Source organism: Gymnodraco acuticeps, unplaced genomic scaffold (assembly GCF_902827175.1).
Source record: "Gymnodraco acuticeps unplaced genomic scaffold, fGymAcu1.1, whole genome shotgun sequence".
Classification (NCBI taxonomy): domain Eukaryota; kingdom Metazoa; phylum Chordata; class Actinopteri; order Perciformes; family Bathydraconidae; genus Gymnodraco; species Gymnodraco acuticeps.
The window spans coordinates 938,906-958,399 of record NW_022992251.1 but is presented as its reverse complement, the minus strand read 5'-3'; the positions used below and the strand labels follow the sequence as shown (position 1 = coordinate 958,399).

The following is a 19,494-nucleotide window of genomic DNA, read 5'->3' as shown; positions in this document are numbered from 1 at the left end:
CACACACACACACACACACACACACACACACACACACACACACACACACACACACACACACACACACACACACACACACACACACACACACACACACACACCACACACACACACACACACACACACACACACACACACACACACACACACACACACACACACACACACACACACACACACACACACACACACACACACACACACACACACACACACACACACACACACACACACACACACACACACAGTGGCCTGAAGTGACACACATCAACGCGTGAAAAAAAAATGGCAGACGCACATCTGTACCAAATCAGAACTTCAGAGAGAGAAGAGGAAGTGGTTGAACTGGAAGAGAAGGCACAGCGTTGCCTCAGTGGAAATATTACACTTTCAAGGCTAAAATACCTACAAAATAAAGTCAGTGAACAGAGGCTGTCTGTTTGCAGGGATTCAAACACATGTGGTTGTGATATAAATGCACAATCCAGCTCAACAGCAAAGGAAAAACACAGTGGACGAACATTATTTATCTTCCCTGCCGTGATTTATTTAAAATGTCTGAGATTTAAAACAACAAATCATTCATGAGGTATAGTACTGCAGTCCAGATGTTCTATTCAAGTCTTTAGACACATGGCAATGTCATCAAGAGAGAAACAGACATATAAATGTTATCTGTTCTCACTCACATTTCCCCTCCAGACGTCTCAAACTCTGGAGGGATTTTAACATATTCAACATTTTTATCACGGTACAAATCTAGTTCATTTATATAGCATATTTAAAACAACCACAGTTGAGCAAAACAGGATCAAAGTATCAAAGAAAGGACAAATAAAAACACTCTATTTTTATTGTCGTTAAGCTTGGATCCCTAACCCTAACCCAATGTCTTGATCCTGGTATGTTTGCTCTCATTGAATTGACACATGATATGAATACATTTAATTTCATAGCACTCTTTAAAAACAGACTTAACATACATACAGAAGGACAGAGCAATCATGTAGCAAAGCCAATATAACGGCACAATCAGAATGGGTTTTATTACCAAGTAGGTTTACACATACGAGGCATTTTCTTGTTTATATGTGGTGCATACAAAAACAGAGAGTAAAATGTATCAATGTACAATCAAATAAAGTAAAAAGGTGCTTTATGACATCAGGGCTTGAAATAAAGCTTTTCAAAATCATTCGAAAAACATTGAATGGAAGTTAAATGCTCGTCATTACTGTTATTCACCATTTCGACCAACAGTTTTCTGCTTCAGGTGACGTTGAATTCTCCTCAAAAGGATCCACACTCTATAAACTCTGACTTGGTGGACTTGTTGACGGACGCTCAGGAGGACAGGACGGTGTTTCTGCTCCACTCTGGATCTCGAGGAGGGATGTAGTTTTTGGAAAGCTGTTTCGGTGTCGCTAACATTTCAACTCGATCACTCGCTGTGGCTTTCCTCGCCGCCTTTGAAACCTGATTTGGGAAACTTCAGAAAGTCATCAATCTAAATGTTCACTTAAAATCTTTCTATGTAAGAGCCAGACTTTAAAAAACAAAGATGGAAAGGACAGATAGTAAAAATCTGTCTGTGGTGTTTCAGCAGAGGACGCATCCGGTAGCGGTTTGGCCTATGAATGGAAACTGATGGAAAATTCCACATTAATTGAAACTCATCATGAGAAAACAGCTCTACAGTTCTCGACATGGAGCTGGTTTGAACAGCTGGAACATATTTTAAATTAATTGACTGATGATGTCGAGCAAACAGACATTCAGCCAAAACTGTTCTTGCTTTGTTGAGACGAGTTTCTTCCAAGACTGCTTTGAAAGAATGTACAATAATAACTGAATGTGGAGTCCTCTACTGTTTAGGAGGGTTTTAAAAGAACCTCCACTAACCAGAGATGGCAAAAGTACACACATCCTTCACTCAAGTAGAAGTACAGATACTCATGTTTAAAAATACTCTGGTAAACGTAGAAGTACTGACTAAACTAAACTAAACTAAGCTGTTTTAAAGAGTACCTGACCTCCCTTTATATTAATAGAACAATAATGTCATTGTTAGCTAATGAATGTTTCCATGCTGAACAACGGCAACATGACAACGTTTTAATTGGTCCCTCTTCTTTAGAGAAGACCAGGAAATGATGGATACACGGATCGTGTTCAAATCAATAGGCACGCAATGACTCTAAATAATAATGATCACGCCACCAAACACACATTCAGACTAAAGGAACCAGCCTGTTTGGACAATGTGAGAAGTAGAAAGTACAAGTATTTGAGTTCAACATGTAAGAAGTAGAAAGTACAGGTATTTGAGTTCAACATGTAAGAAGTAGAAAGTACAGGTATTTGTGTTCAACATGTAAGAAGTAGAAAGTACAGGTATTTGTGTTAAAAATGTAAGTAGTGGAGTAAAGTACTGTGAGCAGAAAAATAAGTAGTGGAGTACAGTAACGAAGTATTTGTACTGCACTACTTCCCACCTCTGCCACTAATAGATAATGAAATGATTTGTCGGTGCTCTTACGGTCCAGATTGAGTCGGCTGGAGGTCCGATCTGGAGGCAGATGTTGCTCTGCTTCAGTCGGGGCAGAGACAGTCTGATCAGCCGCGGAGGGATTTGAGCCGTCTTTGAAGCAAAAGAAACGATGGAGGCAACGCTCTGTGAAAAAAAAACATTCCGACCTTAGACACCTTTGTGGTTATTATCAAGTCAAGTTTATTTAATATAGCCCAATGACGCTCTGTGGAACAAAAAAATGATACAGGGAATTCAGACCTTAGACTCCTCCTAAACAGTATTTTGATTTTTCTGTGTACACAAACATATTTTGAGATTGACAATAAAGTTGACTTTGACTCCTTTGTTGTTGTTATCTATTCAGCTGTATTTAATATAGCCCAATATCACTAATCACTTCAGTCATTTTCCAACCCTCGAAGACCCACATAGGGCATTTCTGTTTTTGTATATTGTTGTGTTTTGTCTTATAAATTGTCATTTCTTTACAGTATAATCAAGTTGTACACATCCCAGAAATCAGCAGAACCTCAGCTAATGATATATGTCACTCATTAGAGACTTATATACACTATAATAGGGGATATTTGTCCATTAAAAAAAAGAAAAAAAACGGAGCTTGAATTTTTTACTTATTTCATTAAAATAACTGCTAACCATAACATTGAAAGAAACATTCAACACAGAAAATTGCAAACATTTATTATCATTGTATCAGAACTGATTAGAAGATTCTAACTTATTCTGTTCATTAGTTATCCCCATTCTTTTGGGCAGTGTCCATGGGCGTTCTTTTGCCAGGAATTGTCATTTTTTGTGCTGCCAATTTTGAAGACACATGATATATATCATGGCAGTTCCTGTCCACAATCACACATGGCATGCTGAGCAGGTTCGTCTGCATTTTCATCGACATCGTCACCTTGAAAAAAATCAGCTCCAAAGCCTCAGCTGTAGTAAACTTCCTTGCCATACCTCAGTCTACTTTTAAGACACTAATGGCGCTTTTCCACTGCAGGACCTAGCACGGCTTAGCACAGCTTAGTTTGGCCTTGATAGGCCAGTATCACTTTAAGCTGCGTTTCCATTGGGGTAGTTACTATAGTAACGCATTGTAGGTGGGGCGATCGGCTGTTCGGCAGGCGGAGCGACGCTGCGTAAAACTGCCGTGACGTCTTCTTCAATGCGAAACATAAAATCAAAAACATCTGCCGTTAGCTGTTATCCCTCAGAGCTCACAGCTCCTCATATCTGTTCAGAAACTAGACAAAAGTTAAACAAGTACAAACCACAGACTGCCTGTGTCATGGCGAATACAGTCGCTGGTTTATTTATGTCTGTAGGCCGTTGTTGTGAGTGTGGACGGTCGGAGCATATACTGCGTTAGCTTAGCCTGATCGATCCGATCTCCATTCAGAAAACACAAATGTTTTTCGCCTGCAGACCGGTATCAGTATGTTGTTACTTCGGCATCATTTTGAAACGTGTATTACAATGAAATCACCGTAAAATATGTTCATTTTGTTGTAGTTGTAGCCCCCTTGTCAGCGATTCTCTCTGACCATTTAGCAGTCGAGAGTGTTGACGTCACTAGTTTAGCATTGTCAGCCCGGTTGTTGGCCCGGTAAGAACCTCGATTTTGGAGGGCCAGAAAAAAGGTGAAAAAGTAGCCCTAAGCCGGAACTACCCCTAGTGGAAAAGCAACAAAAAAGCTTAAACCGTGCTACATGCTGCAGTGGAAAAGCGCCATAAAAGAACGTATTCCAACTTTTATTTTGTTTTCGTGTGTGGAATTATACGGGCTCTCGTTTCAGTACACAAAACATATTACTATGTTCGATCTGAATTTACTTTAAAATAAAAACATCAATATTGATTCTGACTCTTCTACATCCAACTCACAGGTTTATCATTGCTTTGAGAAAAAAGATTATTAATTTACCCCTTTTAGAAGTAATGGTCATTTGTTCTGGGAATTTCATTTTCGAGCCTGAAACCTGAAGAACAGGCTCGGGGCTTAACAAGTTAAAGCAACACATCAGGTGACTCTCAGCTGATTCCTCATTCACTGCAGGAAGTGAACAAGAGCAGACGTAGCAGATATTTGTTGTCCTTCGGAGCTTAAAGACTATCTGTTCAGAGATAGAAAAAGTATTTGACATTCACTAACACACTAAGAGAGGAAATGGCGCAACAAGAAATAATCAGCTGTTCGATCTGTCTGGATCTACTGAAGGAACCGGTGACTATTCCCTGTGGACACAACTACTGCATGAACTGTATTCAACGCCACTGGGATGACAATCTAATCTACAGCTGCCCTGTGTGTAGACAGGCCTTTGCACCAAGGCCTGTCCTGGTGAAAAACACTATGCTAGCAGACTTAGTGGAGGAGCTGAAGGAGACTGGTTCTGCTGATCACTGCCATGCTGGAGCTGAAGATGTGGGATGTGATTTCTGCACTGGGAGAAAACTGAGAGCCTTGAAGTCCTGTCTGCAGTGTGTGGCCTCATACTGTGAGAAACACCTCCAGCCTCATTATGATTCTCCTGCCTTTAAGAAGCACAAGCTGGTGGAGCCCTCCAAGAAGCTCCAGGAGAACATCTGCTCCCGTCACAACGAGGTGATGAAGCTGTTCTGCCACACTGATCAGCAGTGTATCTGTTATCTCTGCACTAAGGGTGAACATAAAGGTCACGACACGGTGTCAGCTGCAGCAGAGAGGACTGAGAGGCAGAGACAGATGAAGGGGAGTCGACAAAACATCCAGCAGGGAATCCAGGACAGAGAGAAGGAGGTGAAGCTGCTTCGGCAGGAAGCAAAGGCCATCAATGGCTCTGCTGATAAAGCAGTGGATGAGAGTAAGAAGATGTTCACTGAGCTGAAGCAGCAGGTCAGATCCCAGCAGAAGAGTGAAGTGAGTCGAGTCAAAGAGCGTCAGGAGAAGCTGGAGCAGGAGATCTCTGAGCTGAAGAGGAGAGACGCTGAGCTGCAGAAGCTCTCTCACACAGAGGATAACAACCAGTTTCTGCTCAACTACCCCTCTCTGTTACCTCTCAGTGAACCTAAACACTCATCCAGCATCAAAGTCCATCCTCTGCGCTACTTTGAGGACGTGACAGCGGCTGTGTCAGAAATCAGAGATAGACAACAGGACGTCCTGAGGAAGACGTTGAACGACACCTCACTGATGGTGAGTGAAGTGGAAGGCGTACTGCCACCTCCAGAGCCAAAGACCAGAGCTGAATTCCTAACATATTCCGATGAAATCAAATTTGATCGAAACACAGTAAAAAGTGTAGACCTGGAATACACAGACACATTCACTTTTTATTTTCAGCTCCTGAGTACAGAGAGTGTGACTGGTCGTTGTTACTGGGAAACGGAGTGGGGTGTTGGGAGGGGGCTTTGTGTAGGAGTTACATACAAGAACACCAGCAGAGCAGGGGGATGGGAGGAATGTTTGTTTGGATTCAATGATAGTTCATGGGGGTTATATTGTTTAAATGACGGTTATACCTTTTGGTACAACAACATCAAAACTCCCGTCGCAGTTCCTCAGTGCAACAAAGTAGGAGTGTACCTGGATCACAGCGCAGGCGTTCTGTCCTTCTACAGCGTCACTGAAACCATGACTCTCCTCCACAGAGTCCGGACCACATTCACTCAGCCGCTCTATGGTGGACTTCTGTATTAATTACAGTTCTATTGGAGACACTGCTGAGTTCTGCAAACTCAAATAATCATTTAAAGGGGCCATGTGTTGTTCATTTTCATTTTCAGGTTCCTATTAGTAGTTGTTTCCTTTACTGGGACATGTATCAATGCTTTAATGTTCAAAAAGCTCTTTATCTTGAACTCATTTATCTCAATGCTTGCCGCTGACAGCTGATTGTTGTGGCATTTCTTCAGATATCAATCAAACATTATGGGCTCAGCTGTACTTTGACATATTGTCTTAAGTTGGTATGTTGTAAATGTTAGTTTCTTTAGTGTGTTTAGCTATCACTGCTCATGATGATGTTTGTTTCTCTGCATGAATATTTACATTTCTTTATGCTCTAAAATATTGTTAAAAATGGGTTTTCATGTATTTCTATGTTGCTGACCCTCTTCCACTGCAAGGGTCTAGAGAAGAACTAGCAGAACTACTTCCTGGACACTTTGCTCTGTTTGTGTGCATTTGTAAAGACATGTTCAATTACAATGTGTTGTTGTTGTTGTTGTTGTTGTTATGAGATATCATAGATCTGTAAATATCATGATCATATTAATTAATGAGGAATGATTCATTATGTTCTTATACATAGCGGAGATTCTGCTGTGACAAAGTGATTGTGTTGATGAAATCATTAAACCGGTGATAAGAAATAAAAACATTTAACAAAGTTGAGTTTCTCCTTCCTGATTACAATTTGCAATTCTTCTGCATATCTGTAAATTATATACAATCATATGTATAAACAGTATATTACAAGCCTATATTTCTGCTACTGCAACATTTTTGACCCTCCTGTTGTCTTCGTTCCCCCCCCCCCCCCCTTACTTTGGTGTTCCCGGTCAACCGGTCGACCGGGAACACCATGGGTGTTACAAAGTTGACTAAATCATCCAAAATGCAATGAAAGTGGTGATCAGCAATTTCAGATGTTCAAATGTCTACTTTGAAGGATAACATAAAGCCTTAATCGAATGTAAAACAAAAAAGTTATGATTGATGAAAGTAGTAAATCGGTCAGATCTGACCCGAACACAACAGGAGGGCTAAAGAACATTTTAATTATCCAGAATTGTGTATATTGTTTATATTTGATATACTATTTTTAATTGTTAACTATTTTCCACTTTGTAAGTATTTGTTTTTTTAATGTTGAGCACACTGGTCCTGTAACAAAATAATTTCCCAATTTGGGATAAATAAAGTATATTATATAATCTAACATTTATCCAATGTTGACATTTCTGTTCTGCAAATGGATGCAAATAGGCACATATTTAGTAAAATAATTATGATCTGTTAATTATGACCTGGGTGTTTCTCAATGTCGAGGACGCTTCTTTGGTAGGACATGTCACTTCCTTCAGAAGCGAGGCAAGAATCCCTCCTAGCCTCGGAAAACGAAGAATGGTGGAACAGGCTAACAGGTGTGCGTCATATGCGAGGCCCCGCCTTAAATGGAGCGTGATTTCCACCAAAGATTTGGGAAATTGGTCCGTCCGCAAAGCATTGTGGGGATTTTAAGACCGCGGAGGATACACATGTGCAGCCTCGAAATTTCCCGCAACGAAGGACGCCGGCCTCGGTAGAATTCCAAGGATCCTGGAAATTGGAACAGTCCAGTCGGTGGGACTCGATGACGTAGCACCCTTGAAATAGTGGCTCTGGAGGATCCTTCCTCGACATTGAGAAACACTGCGTCTGTTGACGCTTGATCAGATCAGAATATTGACGTATAAACATTATGGCTCACTTTTAGACTGAAATAAAAATAGGAATACAAATATGTATTAACTTCTTATATAAACAAGTTGTAGAAAGAAGCTCCAATAAAAAGTAAATATTTTTATATTTTGTTTTATTTGATTTGATTTAGTTAGAATGTGTAAAACAATAATACAAAAAATAATAATGAAATGAAACATGAGAATTATTATAATATACAAACTTAAGCAGTATATTAACTTAAGAGGATAAAGTAAAATGTCCAATAAAGGATCAAATAATATTACATTTGAATTCTTTTTTTTAAATACACATATTACATACATCATAATCTCAGTGGGTAAGTCCTTCAGGATCTCACCTCTCTGTTGCTGTGGAAGTCCGGACGGATGAGTTTTGGGATGGAGAGCTGCAGGAGTCTCGGTGTTATCACTGCAGAGGTTTTCAGGCGGGGGTCGACGTGCCAAATGGGACAACTCCTCTCACAGTGAGGAGTGTGAGGAGGCCTGGGGGAGCAGAGAGACACACATGGGAAAAGTCAAGAGGTTTCTTATTGAGCTTTATTTGACTGAATACACAAATGAGTTTTGTCTTCTAAAATGTGCACTTTTCTTAGTGATTTAAAATATTTATCCACAAAATATGTTTTCAATGGCAATGACAATAAAAGACAATACTACAGTATGTTGAAAACCAAGTGTTTTTTAAAGGAAATGAAAACATATTATTACACAACTTAATAGAATTCTTATAGGTCAACTTGGACTTTCCAGAGGTCCGTTATGTTTCCGCTAACAGACCGTTACTAAGGAGAACAGACCGTTGCTAAGGAGAATCGGCCATTGGTAGGAGAACAGACCATTGCTAAGGAGAACAGACCGTTGGTAGGAGAGCAGACCGTTGCTAGGAGAGCAGACCGTTGCTAAGGAGAACAGACCGTTTCTAAGGAGGATCAAGGGGACTATGTGCAGTCATATCAATCCGCAGAAAGAAGTCCGGTCAATTAAACGTCAGCTGTGAATAACACACTTTAGTTTTCCTCCGTTAGAAAACACAGTGGAATACTTTTTTGATTATTAATTTTTATATTTGTGAATTTGTTGATTTATGATGGCTAAACTGTCTCCAGTAAAGAGAGATCAAGAGAAGGAAAGAGGTACTAACCCTGAAATATTACCTATACAGTAACAGTTATTAAACATATGATTCCTTATACAGATGGTGACCAAATTGCAAGGATTCATTTTATGAACAAATAAAATCCTTAGCAACCGATATAATAATTCCAGTACCTTTTATCACAGTAATCTTTAATAAAAGGTTTACTGTATATCACATATGTGTCATTTAAGAAGAAGTACTCAAAGTAAAGCCAAGTTGCTTGTGCTCCTTTGTCTGCTTTATTCATTTATTTCGATGTATTTTTGGTTGTTTTTCTGGAGCATCCATAAGAGAGGATTACGTTTAGACAGCTGGCGACTTTTGTTTTTTTTAATCAATGTAATGCCTGCTTTCTAAATTACAACAGCGCCTATTCATTTCGATGTCATGATTTTAGTTTTGTGTGTTCAGACATGGTTTTATGTTGAAATGCAGTTCTCTTTCTTATCCCCCTCCATGTTGGTCCCTGATGGCTTTTGTCCGGATGTTCCTCATGCTACAGATTTATGGATTTATGTGTTTTTCATTGTCAACAGCTTTTTGGTACTTTGAACCCTTCTCCTCATTCTGCATTTGGATCCTGATTTCCCCTAACCCTGACATTAGAGCATTGAATTCAGAGAGTAAAGCAAATGTCTGTGCAGCCCTTCAACATGTTCTGCTGCTGTGTTCGGGGTTTATAAAAATATGTTCTGTCTGCGAGCGTCCCCAGGGGTCCTGAACTGGGGACAATAATCTCTATTGTCTCGACTCATATGCTCCCACAGTCTGACACTGAAATAACAGATGTCCAAACGCTGGCTTCCTCACCGTAGTGTTGGAGCCTGGACCGCTCATATTTAACTGTATGATATCAAATATTCTGCTGCCATTAAATCCTAGACTGTAGACACACTGAGGGGGAAGGAAAGCAGTTTGAAGTTAAAAAAGATGGATGTCCGCTGGAGGATGTGGACATAATCTCTAAAACAGGAACCTCAAGGAGTTTAGTTTTGTGCTGGTGATTTGTTTTAACATTAAATCAGTGATGAGTGGTTAGATATGGAGAATATGTAACCAAATGTTTGAGGTAAATGGACCATAACAATTCAAATAGAATAATTGAAATTACAAGGCAAACGTTTAGCACTGTCCTTTACTAAGTGAGGTTGTTTTATAATAATAATATGTCAAAAAACTAAAAGAAAAATCATATGTCTCAGAGTCCATGGTGAAGTCTTCAGATTGGTAATTTTGTGTGATAAATAGTTAAATATTTAAAAAAAATAGCAAGTAGAAAGTCCTCAGAATTGAGCAGATGGAACCGATAAACGAGACATTTTTGCGTGATAAATAACCGCTCTGGCTCCTCGCTTCTTAAAATAAGCAAAGTCTCGTTGTGGTTACAGCTTCAGTGAGACTTTAGTTATGAGCCGTTCAACCAAAGAATGTTTATCCTCCTCAGATTGTTTTCTTAAAATGATTTCTAGAGGCCTGTAGTGGTGAAAGTAATCAGTATTTCCCTTTAAAAAAACTTGAGAAAAGTAAGAATAATATGTACGATATTTTGTGGGACAGAAATATATACGTATTTATTTTTTTATAGATATGTTTAAACTTTAAGATCGGTCAATCTTGAGGTAATATATGATGGTTTAGGGACAATGTTTTTGTATTTCCATAAAATGTGTATTGTTGTAGTGGGAGTGATTTGGTGGTCTGGCATTCCTGAAATGTATTTGTAACATTGTTTTGAAAAGTGCTGTTTCAATAAGGTTTATTATTACATAACTTTAAAAAAAACAACAACTGTACGAGCAGCGTAGCGGTGTGTAAGGGAGTCTTTTTAAAATCGCTACCCGAATGGGCACAGCTCCCCAAGGGCTCATGGCAGGGGCGGACTGGGACTAAAATTCAGCCCTGGAAACTGACCCAGCCACATGAAATGTCAAATGTTAGAAATCCGCTGTTTATTGTTTAAAGTTTTACGTCCGACTCGCTCCTTTTTCCCTCTCTGTGCACAGCTCCAGTTTGGGCATCGGCCTGTCATCAGATTTCATTTTGAGCTGCTTCCTGTAGCGGAAGTTTAGTAAAATTATTTTTGATGAAATACTCCAAATCTCCACCCTCCATAATTGCACTTGCTTCAGTTGCTTGCTACTTTTTAAGGGCAGTGATGACAGTTACAGTACGAACTGAAGTTGATGCGATTTGATTGGATTGTGAGGCATGACGTGCATCATCTGATTGGTCAATCCCTCAATTCTTTTCACCAAGGGAAGCCAATTTCGGCTAGCCTCCTCTCGCAACAGAGAGTGCAATCTACTGTTTCACCATAACATCTAGAGGGGCGCTGTTTCACTCTTTGTAAAATACTCAATGAGAATGGGGGAGAGACGGGCCGGCGGAATAATTACCGAAACTAAACGAAGTGTTTTTATGTATTTATTAAAATGATAACTACAATCCAAAAAAACAGGGGAAGCCTGGCTTCCCTTGGCCTCCAGGAGAAAACGCCACTGAGTTCAAGGGATAATTCTCACCCACCTCTTGCTCTGCACGTGTGCCAGTTGAGATGGTTCTTCCAGCAGCTCAACTCTCTGTCCCTCATTATGAACGCAGGAGGCTGGCTGTATATCTGAACTAGCGCCCTCATCATTCTCTTCATCATCTTGCACTTGTTCTAAGCTGCTGCTGATAATGCTCGTAGCAGCGCTGCTGCCAAAAAGGTCTGTCAATTTGCGACATGTATATGCTTCACCTGCTTGTGACTTCATCTTTTTTGTTCTCGCCTTCTCGGCCCCACCTTTTTCTTTTCGTTTTCTTTGATTTGTATCCATGTTTTTTTATTCTTCCTGTCTGCCGCGGCGTCTAATCCCTTCTCTTCGTGTGGCCGGTCTTTTTTCTTCTTCGTGTGTTGTTGACAGATAAGAACCACACAACTGCATTAGCGGCCGCTGTCGCCCGTCAGCGCAACTTAAATGATGCCGTTAAACATTTTTTTTTTTAAAGGGCCGGCCGGCCGTCAACGGCCCCTGACGACCGGCCGTTCTGTGGTTCTCCAGATTCTACAGATGGCCAGTCCGCCCCTGGCTCATGGGCTCCGTTGGGTCGCAATCAACCTCCCCGCGTGTCCCGTGACAGATGCGCTTGTTTTCGTGCACGCGCTACCATCGCCGGCCAGCAGATGCCGACACATTCCCCGGTGTACAAAGCGAAACGTCCTTTGAATAAAATATAGCCCAGTTAAAAGTTAAACTTCTAGATGCATTTTCATCTGCAAAAACCAACACAACAATAAAACTGTTTTAGCTAAGATGTTAGCTTGTTAGCTTAAAAGAAGGGTAATATAACTTCAGATTGTTTGTATTTCACCCTCCGTCTGAAACCAGAACCCAGTCTGCTCTGATTGGTTAGCTGGCCGACTCTGTTGTGATTGGCCAACTGCTTAGAGTTGTCCCGCCCCTTAGCCTATCACGTAAAATGTGTTGGAGCGCTAGCCAATAGAAACGTGAGTTAGGGATGTCACTATTACAGGAGTAAACAAAGGAGTAAAATGGAGGCGTTTCCGGCATGGAGGTTGTTCCTTCTTGAGGGAACACATGGATTTTAGCCTTTGCAGACCATATACATGCACCAAAACCTATGGAACACACTACAGGAAAGGGTAAACCCTGAAAAGCACAATAGGGCCTCTTGAAAAAAAGTAAGCGTAAATATAAAGGCACTAATTTGACCTGTGTTGTTTGGTTCTGCTCCACTTGTCCTCACTTTATTGACTCATGTTGGATTTAATGAGGCTTTTACCGGTTTTCCTGGGCGCTGCGCCTCCTGCTCCCGGGTGTCGACAGGCGGACAATGTGCTCGTACTGGGATGGTTTGGAGGAAGGACGTGGGGTCTTCCTGGAGAAACTCGCCTCCTCCTCTTCCTCATCTTCCTCCTCCTTCCTGCAGGAAAATGGAAGCTATTACCACATCCATTATGTGTTGTTGGTCTGCGACAGAAGAATGTCTTGAGCCATGAGGAAGGAGGAGGAGGGGAGACAGAACAATGGACGAGGTAAAATCATCTCTACCCACAAAGACATCTACATTTGTTAAACTCCAGTCGAGACAATGGGCTGACACATAACGGAGGATGAATGCTCCCAGCTGACAGTTTAATTCTGGCTCATTGTTTGGCTGGAAAGAAAATATGTTGTCACAGTTATCATGTTAAAGGATTTAAGGCATCATCTCTGCAAAGCTATTCCTAACATAAGGCTGGTCATATGTTATGAAAGGCATGAAAAGACCACACATTGATTCAAGTAGTGACTGAAACTTACTGAGAGTAGTCCCAAACAAATGCACTATTTATTTGTTGACGTTATTTCCCCTTAAACTACAGCCTCCAGCTGTTTTACGAAGTTGCTCAGCCGGATTTAAGTCTATTTGTGACACATTTTTAAAGATTTATGCCATCAAGATGAATCATTTCCTCCAACAAAAAAAGCCAAATCTCACATCTGAGAAGCTCGAACCTGCAATTGATGGTTTTCGCTTGATTAATAACTTTGAAGATTTATCAAAACTTCAAAATCTGTCTGTTTATTTTTGTTTATTGACATATTAAGAAATGGTCGAATTGTTTCAGAACTACAAGTCAATCAACAGAAAATTAACCTGCAAACATTTTAACATTAGATTAAATGTTTAAGTACGGAAGAACGGTCTCTTTGTAAGAACTGGAACTCTCTCTTTTGACTGTGTTTTCATAATTCCATACCATGTTTTTGTAGCATTCAAACTGTTAACAGTGGCTTTATGGCCCCCCTGAACTGCAAAATGTCACTCAAAGAGACATGTGCCAACCAGAAAGATTCTCAAAAAGACAACGGCTAAGAAAATTACATAAAATGACTACAGAGACACAAAACAGCTACAAAAACAGGCTTAAAACCAATAAGTCTGTGTATCCCGCTTCGGAGGCTCACTGTCTCAGAATCCAGCCACGCTATAACACAACAAACAAATTGAAGATGTCCATGTATCAGTCCATAATGAAAATATACAGTATAGCTGCACCAGCTGCCATACATCTTTCCACACTATTAATAATGACTTTGACCAGTAATGTTGTGATATTTGATTAAGAGGAGCAGGAACAGAGTCTGACGGGTAATCAGATTAGAAATGAACTACGTGGACTGCAGAGTGAAAGAGCAATATAACACATTTATCACAATTTAGATGTCGTATTCACCAATACAAATCAAGCCAATGAACACAATCTCTATATTTTCATTTGCAGCCTGAATCCACGGTATCTCCTCCGCTCTGAATTTCAGATGAACTTCCTGCTCCAAAGCAAGCCAGCAGGTGTTTGCTGTCATCTTCAGTTACAGTGAATTACTGTTATTTACTCTGCGAGGAGCACTTCCTGTGTGGGCTTCTGATTGAGTTACGTGGTTATGTGGCTGTGCTTAGAATCTGACAGCTGGGGGGAGGGGACAACAAACATTATCAAAATAAAAGCCTCTAAAAGACGGCGCTAATCGATCCTGAAGCCCTCGGAGGAGATGGGGATGCAGCTGCTGGCTTCGGTCCTGAACATCACTTTGCATTTCCTGAATACACTCAGTGCCAAAGCAGCATCAGAGTCATTATCTCTTCAGCTTTGCAAACATTTTCTCGAATATGTCGATGCAGCACAGGATTATAAAAGGCTCGTGTCAGACCTCTCGTGCCTTTTTCAAAAGAGTCATCAATACTGTACCTGCGGGGGTCCTCCCTTGCTGAGAAGTCTCTTTTGTGTCTGGACAGGTATTGGATTCTTGCACTTGGAGCGGCTCCTGATGCAGAAAGCGGCCATATCGGATCCTGGTTGCCCCAAATCACCTTCTCACTGATCAAGAAAAACATGAAACGTTTACAATAAGGAGCAGAGATGATGAAGAAGTTGGTGGAGAAGAAAGATGTTGTGTTTGAAGGAACCTGGGGATACGGTAAACATCATGATACAGGTGTTACACTTCAATGTTTTGTGATTCTCTAAGCAAGGTGATATATTACAAACTTTTTTTTAAAATCCACATTGCACACATTTAGAGAGAGAGATTTCATATGTTGTGTCTACGGGACCAGCACAAAATAAATGTTGTGTCACTTAAGTTCTTCTTGAATCCTAAACACAGCTTTAGGAACACTAGCATAGCTATTTCCCCTGTGTGTGACCTAGAGACCGTCTTCTTTTATGACGTACTTATGTTCTGATTTGTTTTTATTGTCTGTAACATTAAATGTGTTATGCTGTGTTGGAGATTATTAATCTGAAAGAGGCTTTACCTAGTTTGACTTTTATGTAAATAAGATTATTAAAGAACATGCCACAACTTAGTGTGCAATCTAAGCAAAGAAAAATATAAAATGTGCCTATAAGTAAAATAAATAATGGAAAAATATAAGAAAAAGCTTAACAAATTAAGTTTTAGAAAAATCTAACAGCAAGTGTTTCATGTACATATACTACACTTTCATTCATATAAACATGTGTTTTAGAGCAGTGCTTCTCAAACTTTTTTCAGTAATGTTCCCCCTTTGAAACATTTTCTCAGCCAAGTACCCCCTGACCGATCCCGAAAATGTTTGATCGAAAAAGCCTATATAAATAATTACAATATAGTGATGTTCCCTCAGTGTGTGATGTATTAACTCCTTCGTGGTATGCATTACAACAAACTAAGGATATTTTCATTGTATGCATGAAAAAATAATAACATAACACTTTTTCCAAGGAGTTTAAGTAATATGTTATTGTGAAAAACTATACAATACAATACATACATTTGACATGTTTATATGAGGACCCCCTTGGTGGTTCTAGGAATGTTTTATATAAAATTGTGTTTTCTATTTAACTTATTTTATTAAGATTATTTTTTTAATTAACCTTTTTTTTTTTTAAATCTCACGTACCCCCTGCAGTACCCCAACGTACCCCCAGGGGTCCGCGTACCCCCATTTGAGAATCACTGTTTTAGAGCATCAACACAATAATACAAAAAAAAAGTGATTATATTGCGATACTAAAGTGAATGGATCTTTTTTACACTCTATATAAATATTTTCCAGCGGGCGATTACCAAATGAAAGAATAATACTCTCAATCAGAAGTGACCGCTGTTCATTCTCTCAATGTTCTGCCATTTCAACCACACATCCATCCAGAGCGTGCCAGACATCTTTCTCTAATTATGTTGCTGAAAGAAACTCAAAGGAAGGAAACACTGACCAGAGGCTTTGCAATTCTTGGACTCTCTTTCACACCATGATCAATGAACTAACGTGCAATTTCATATGATGTAACAGCTGGGGCTGAGACCAAGAATGACCAAGGACATACTGAACAGAGGCCGCTGTGATGCGTCGTGTGGTATCAGAAGAGTTTAAATTGTTATGTGAGAAAGAAACCACTTTTAATCAAGAGGAGAGATGTGGTGTGGTGCTCACCAAGGAGTCGTCTCCCAAATAGTCTTTGAGGTTTTGTGCTGCGCCAGCTCCAGGATCCTGCCAAGAAAACATTCCCAAAAAACACAAATCAGCTTTAAATCGAGTCGGATACAGAGACTCTGGGCAGAACGTGCAATCACTCCGTTTCTCTCTCTGGCATCAAACAACGGGTCTCACTCTTCAGCTAACAGGCTGGCTTCAAACTGAAAACCTCAATGGGAAGCTGATCAAAGTCACTGTCAATATTTATCCACGATTACAGAGGTTTTACTTTTCAGGACTGACATTTACACGTTTTCTTTATTCCACGAGTAACCCCTTGAAGAGGACGTATTATTAATAACACATAAGCGGCAGACATAACAGCATTCAAAGTGTCTAAAGTGAAAAGTATTTATTTGTATAACTCATCCTATGGAGACACATATATATATTTATCAAAGTCAAAGTCAACTTTATTGTCAATCTCAAAATATGTTTGTACACACAGAAAGATCGATATACTGTTTCCCACAGTCCCGAGGTATAACAAATCTCACACATTAAAACCCATAAGGACCCACATGAACTTTAAATGTTCTGGAAAGTTCCTTATTCAGCTTTAGCCTTTATTTTATCTCATGAAGTCCCTCAGTGACACACCCTGAACTGTCTGGGGGGTCCTGGTCCAGGACATGTGATTTTGTGTTCCCATGACAACATGTCCAAGATGTCCATGTGCCAGACTAACACATGTGACAGAACATTTCAAAAGCTTTTTTGTTGCTAAAAGTACAATTCAAGCCATTTAAGAATTGAAATGCTTACATAACATGTCCTTTATTACATTGAACCTGTTGTGGAAACATTTATTGATTAAATTGATATGAAACAAATGAGACAAACATCGCTGTAACATCGGGACTTTAACCCTAAACTTTCACAGTAAACCCAAAGTGACATATATGCACAATTAGAAATATGATTATGATCTGCTCAGTTAATTTAGCTGATTCAATTATATTGAGTTAATTTGTTCTTATTCTTCAATTCAAAGAATGTTCAAACTAATTTTAAGTTAAAAATAAGAGTTACTTTGCCATTAAAGCCCATCAATGGGACATATATGTCACTTTTCAGATATTTGTCTCTAGGGGGGGGTTACTTGTCAGAAATGTGTTCTAGGTGGTCTATTTAGTCTAAATGATGTTCCCCTTAATTTCCCCAAAAGTAGAAATGGGTCCGGGTTCTTATGGGTTAAAATCCAAGAACACTCAATAATTTACAAAAAAACACAAAATAACCATTTACTTGAAGTAAGCAGGATATATATAAAAAAGATGATGTACATAGTGCAAATGGGAGTGCACAATTGTCCATAGCAGCGTAAAAGTGACTGGTGCTGGATTTAGAGATGTGACATACTATAATATAGCTTTATTATTTCTTCTAAAATACTATTTCTGTCAACTTTTAAACCCCATATTATTTATTACTATGATAATCTCCATATTGGCGCCCTTGTATATCTGATTAATGTCCTTTTTCTTCGTTGTTTAATTGAAAGGGGACCTATCATGCAAAATGCACTTTTTGATGTCTTGTATACATAAAGATGTGTCCCCGGTGTGTCGGGGAACTCACGCAGCGTCAGAAAATAAAACCCTCTCTCTTTTCCTCCGTACCCAAATCTCTAAAAACGGGGCTATAACGGAGCTGATCCAGATTTGCGTCCGATATGACGTAATATCTGAAATGTGGACCCACGGGCCAATCAGAAACGTTGCTATCAGAAACATTGGTCGACTGTTTTGGACGTAATATGGTCGGTGTTTACATTAGCATCGCTAACACTCAGAGCTAACCTGTACTGGAGAGCATGTGTGTGAAGAAGCAGGAAATAAAAAGGAACTCACCTTGTGGTGTAACCGGCAAGAGAGAAAGCCTTTGAGCTCCAAACTGTTTCAGAGAGAATCCTTGATAATCCATGATATGGCGTTTCATCACGGCAGTATTTAGTTTAGACGGTAGCTGCCGGGTCCCGCATGAGCTCAGACCCCTCCTCTTTTATTTTTTAAATAGATTTTCAAATTTTTTAAAGCTTTATACCCAAATCAGCACTTTTGAAACAGGAAGTGAAATAGAGGGATATGAGGCATGGCTAGAATGGGTGATCTGCTTGGTATTTTGAGCAAAACACTTCATAGACATGTTTTTTATATATTTGTATATATCTGAGACCTAAGCTATTGCCTACAAATAGCATGATAGGTGACCTTTAACATCAATTTTCGTAACTACCACCATAGATTTGACCTTTTCTCTTAGAACAGAATTCTTAAACTTAAAAGCTTTTAGAAAATGATGCAACTTTTATGTCTTTATCGGAATAACTACAGTATTGTCTTCTTTTGTATTATGAAATTATTGTCATTTAATGGTCTTCATATAAGCTTTTCCACTTATGTGTGTTCTATGTTTGCTCCTACTGTTTACCAGACAACAATAACACACTAAAAACGAATTTTGATGTAGGTAAAACACAATAAGTGCATCTAAAAAGTGTGAACTTTATAACAAATTTGATGTGACCTCACCTTTCTGATGGACCAAATCTGGACAGAATCCCTGCAGGAATGAACAAGAAAGTAAATTAGGATGAAAATACAAGACATTTAAACACACAGTTTACAGCTAGTACCTGTACGTTGTTTTGCAGACATCTCTCCTCTCTGCAGGATGGGTCCGCTTGCACTAATCTCCTGCTGTTGCTATGCAGCCAGGAGTCCTTAGCAACCATCTGAGGACTCCTTGAAACTGGAGTCTGTGAACTGTCCCAAGACGTACGTTTGAAAGTAAGTGATACATGCAGGTCAGCTTGGATCAGATTTCAGAGGAGTACTGTGAT

At 39.6% G+C, this 19,494-nt stretch overlaps 2 protein-coding genes across 2 annotated transcripts; one reads left to right on the top strand and one right to left on the bottom strand.

The window, feature by feature from the left end:
• Positions 1 to 546: 546 nt before the first annotated feature.
• LOC117540276 (testicular haploid expressed gene protein-like) lies at positions 547 to 19,309 on the bottom strand. The gene is made up of 8 exons (XM_034206872.1): positions 19,288 to 19,309; positions 19,184 to 19,214; positions 16,608 to 16,664; positions 14,875 to 15,003; positions 12,924 to 13,064; positions 8,338 to 8,482; positions 2,540 to 2,674; positions 547 to 1,476 (listed from the first exon to the last, which is right to left on the bottom strand). The coding sequence occupies exons 1-8, from the start codon at positions 19,307 to 19,309 to the stop codon at positions 1,345 to 1,347; spliced, it is 792 nt and encodes a 263-aa protein (XP_034062763.1). The 3' UTR covers positions 547 to 1,344.
• LOC117540255 (E3 ubiquitin/ISG15 ligase TRIM25-like) lies at positions 4,519 to 6,921 on the top strand. The gene has a single exon (XM_034206840.1). The coding sequence runs from the start codon at positions 4,719 to 4,721 to the stop codon at positions 6,228 to 6,230; it is 1,512 nt and encodes a 503-aa protein (XP_034062731.1). The 5' UTR covers positions 4,519 to 4,718; the 3' UTR covers positions 6,231 to 6,921.
• Positions 19,310 to 19,494: the final 185 nt, after the last annotated feature.

Bases quoted from the DNA above. Each gene is read 5' to 3' on its own strand.
- LOC117540255 (XM_034206840.1), top strand. From the start codon at position 4,719: ATGGCGCAACAAGAAATAATCAGCTGTTCGATCTGTCTGGATCTACTG.
- LOC117540276 (XM_034206872.1), bottom strand. From the start codon at position 19,309: ATGTCTGCAAAACAACGTACAG. The intron at 15,004-16,607 runs GTGAGCACCACA...TTTCTTGATCAG, and splicing joins ATTTGGGAGACGACTCCTTG to TGAGAAGGTGATTTGGGGCA. The intron at 8,483-12,923 runs GTAAAAGCCTCA...CTGCTCCCCCAG, and splicing joins CGCAGCGCCCAGGAAAACCG to GCCTCCTCACACTCCTCACT.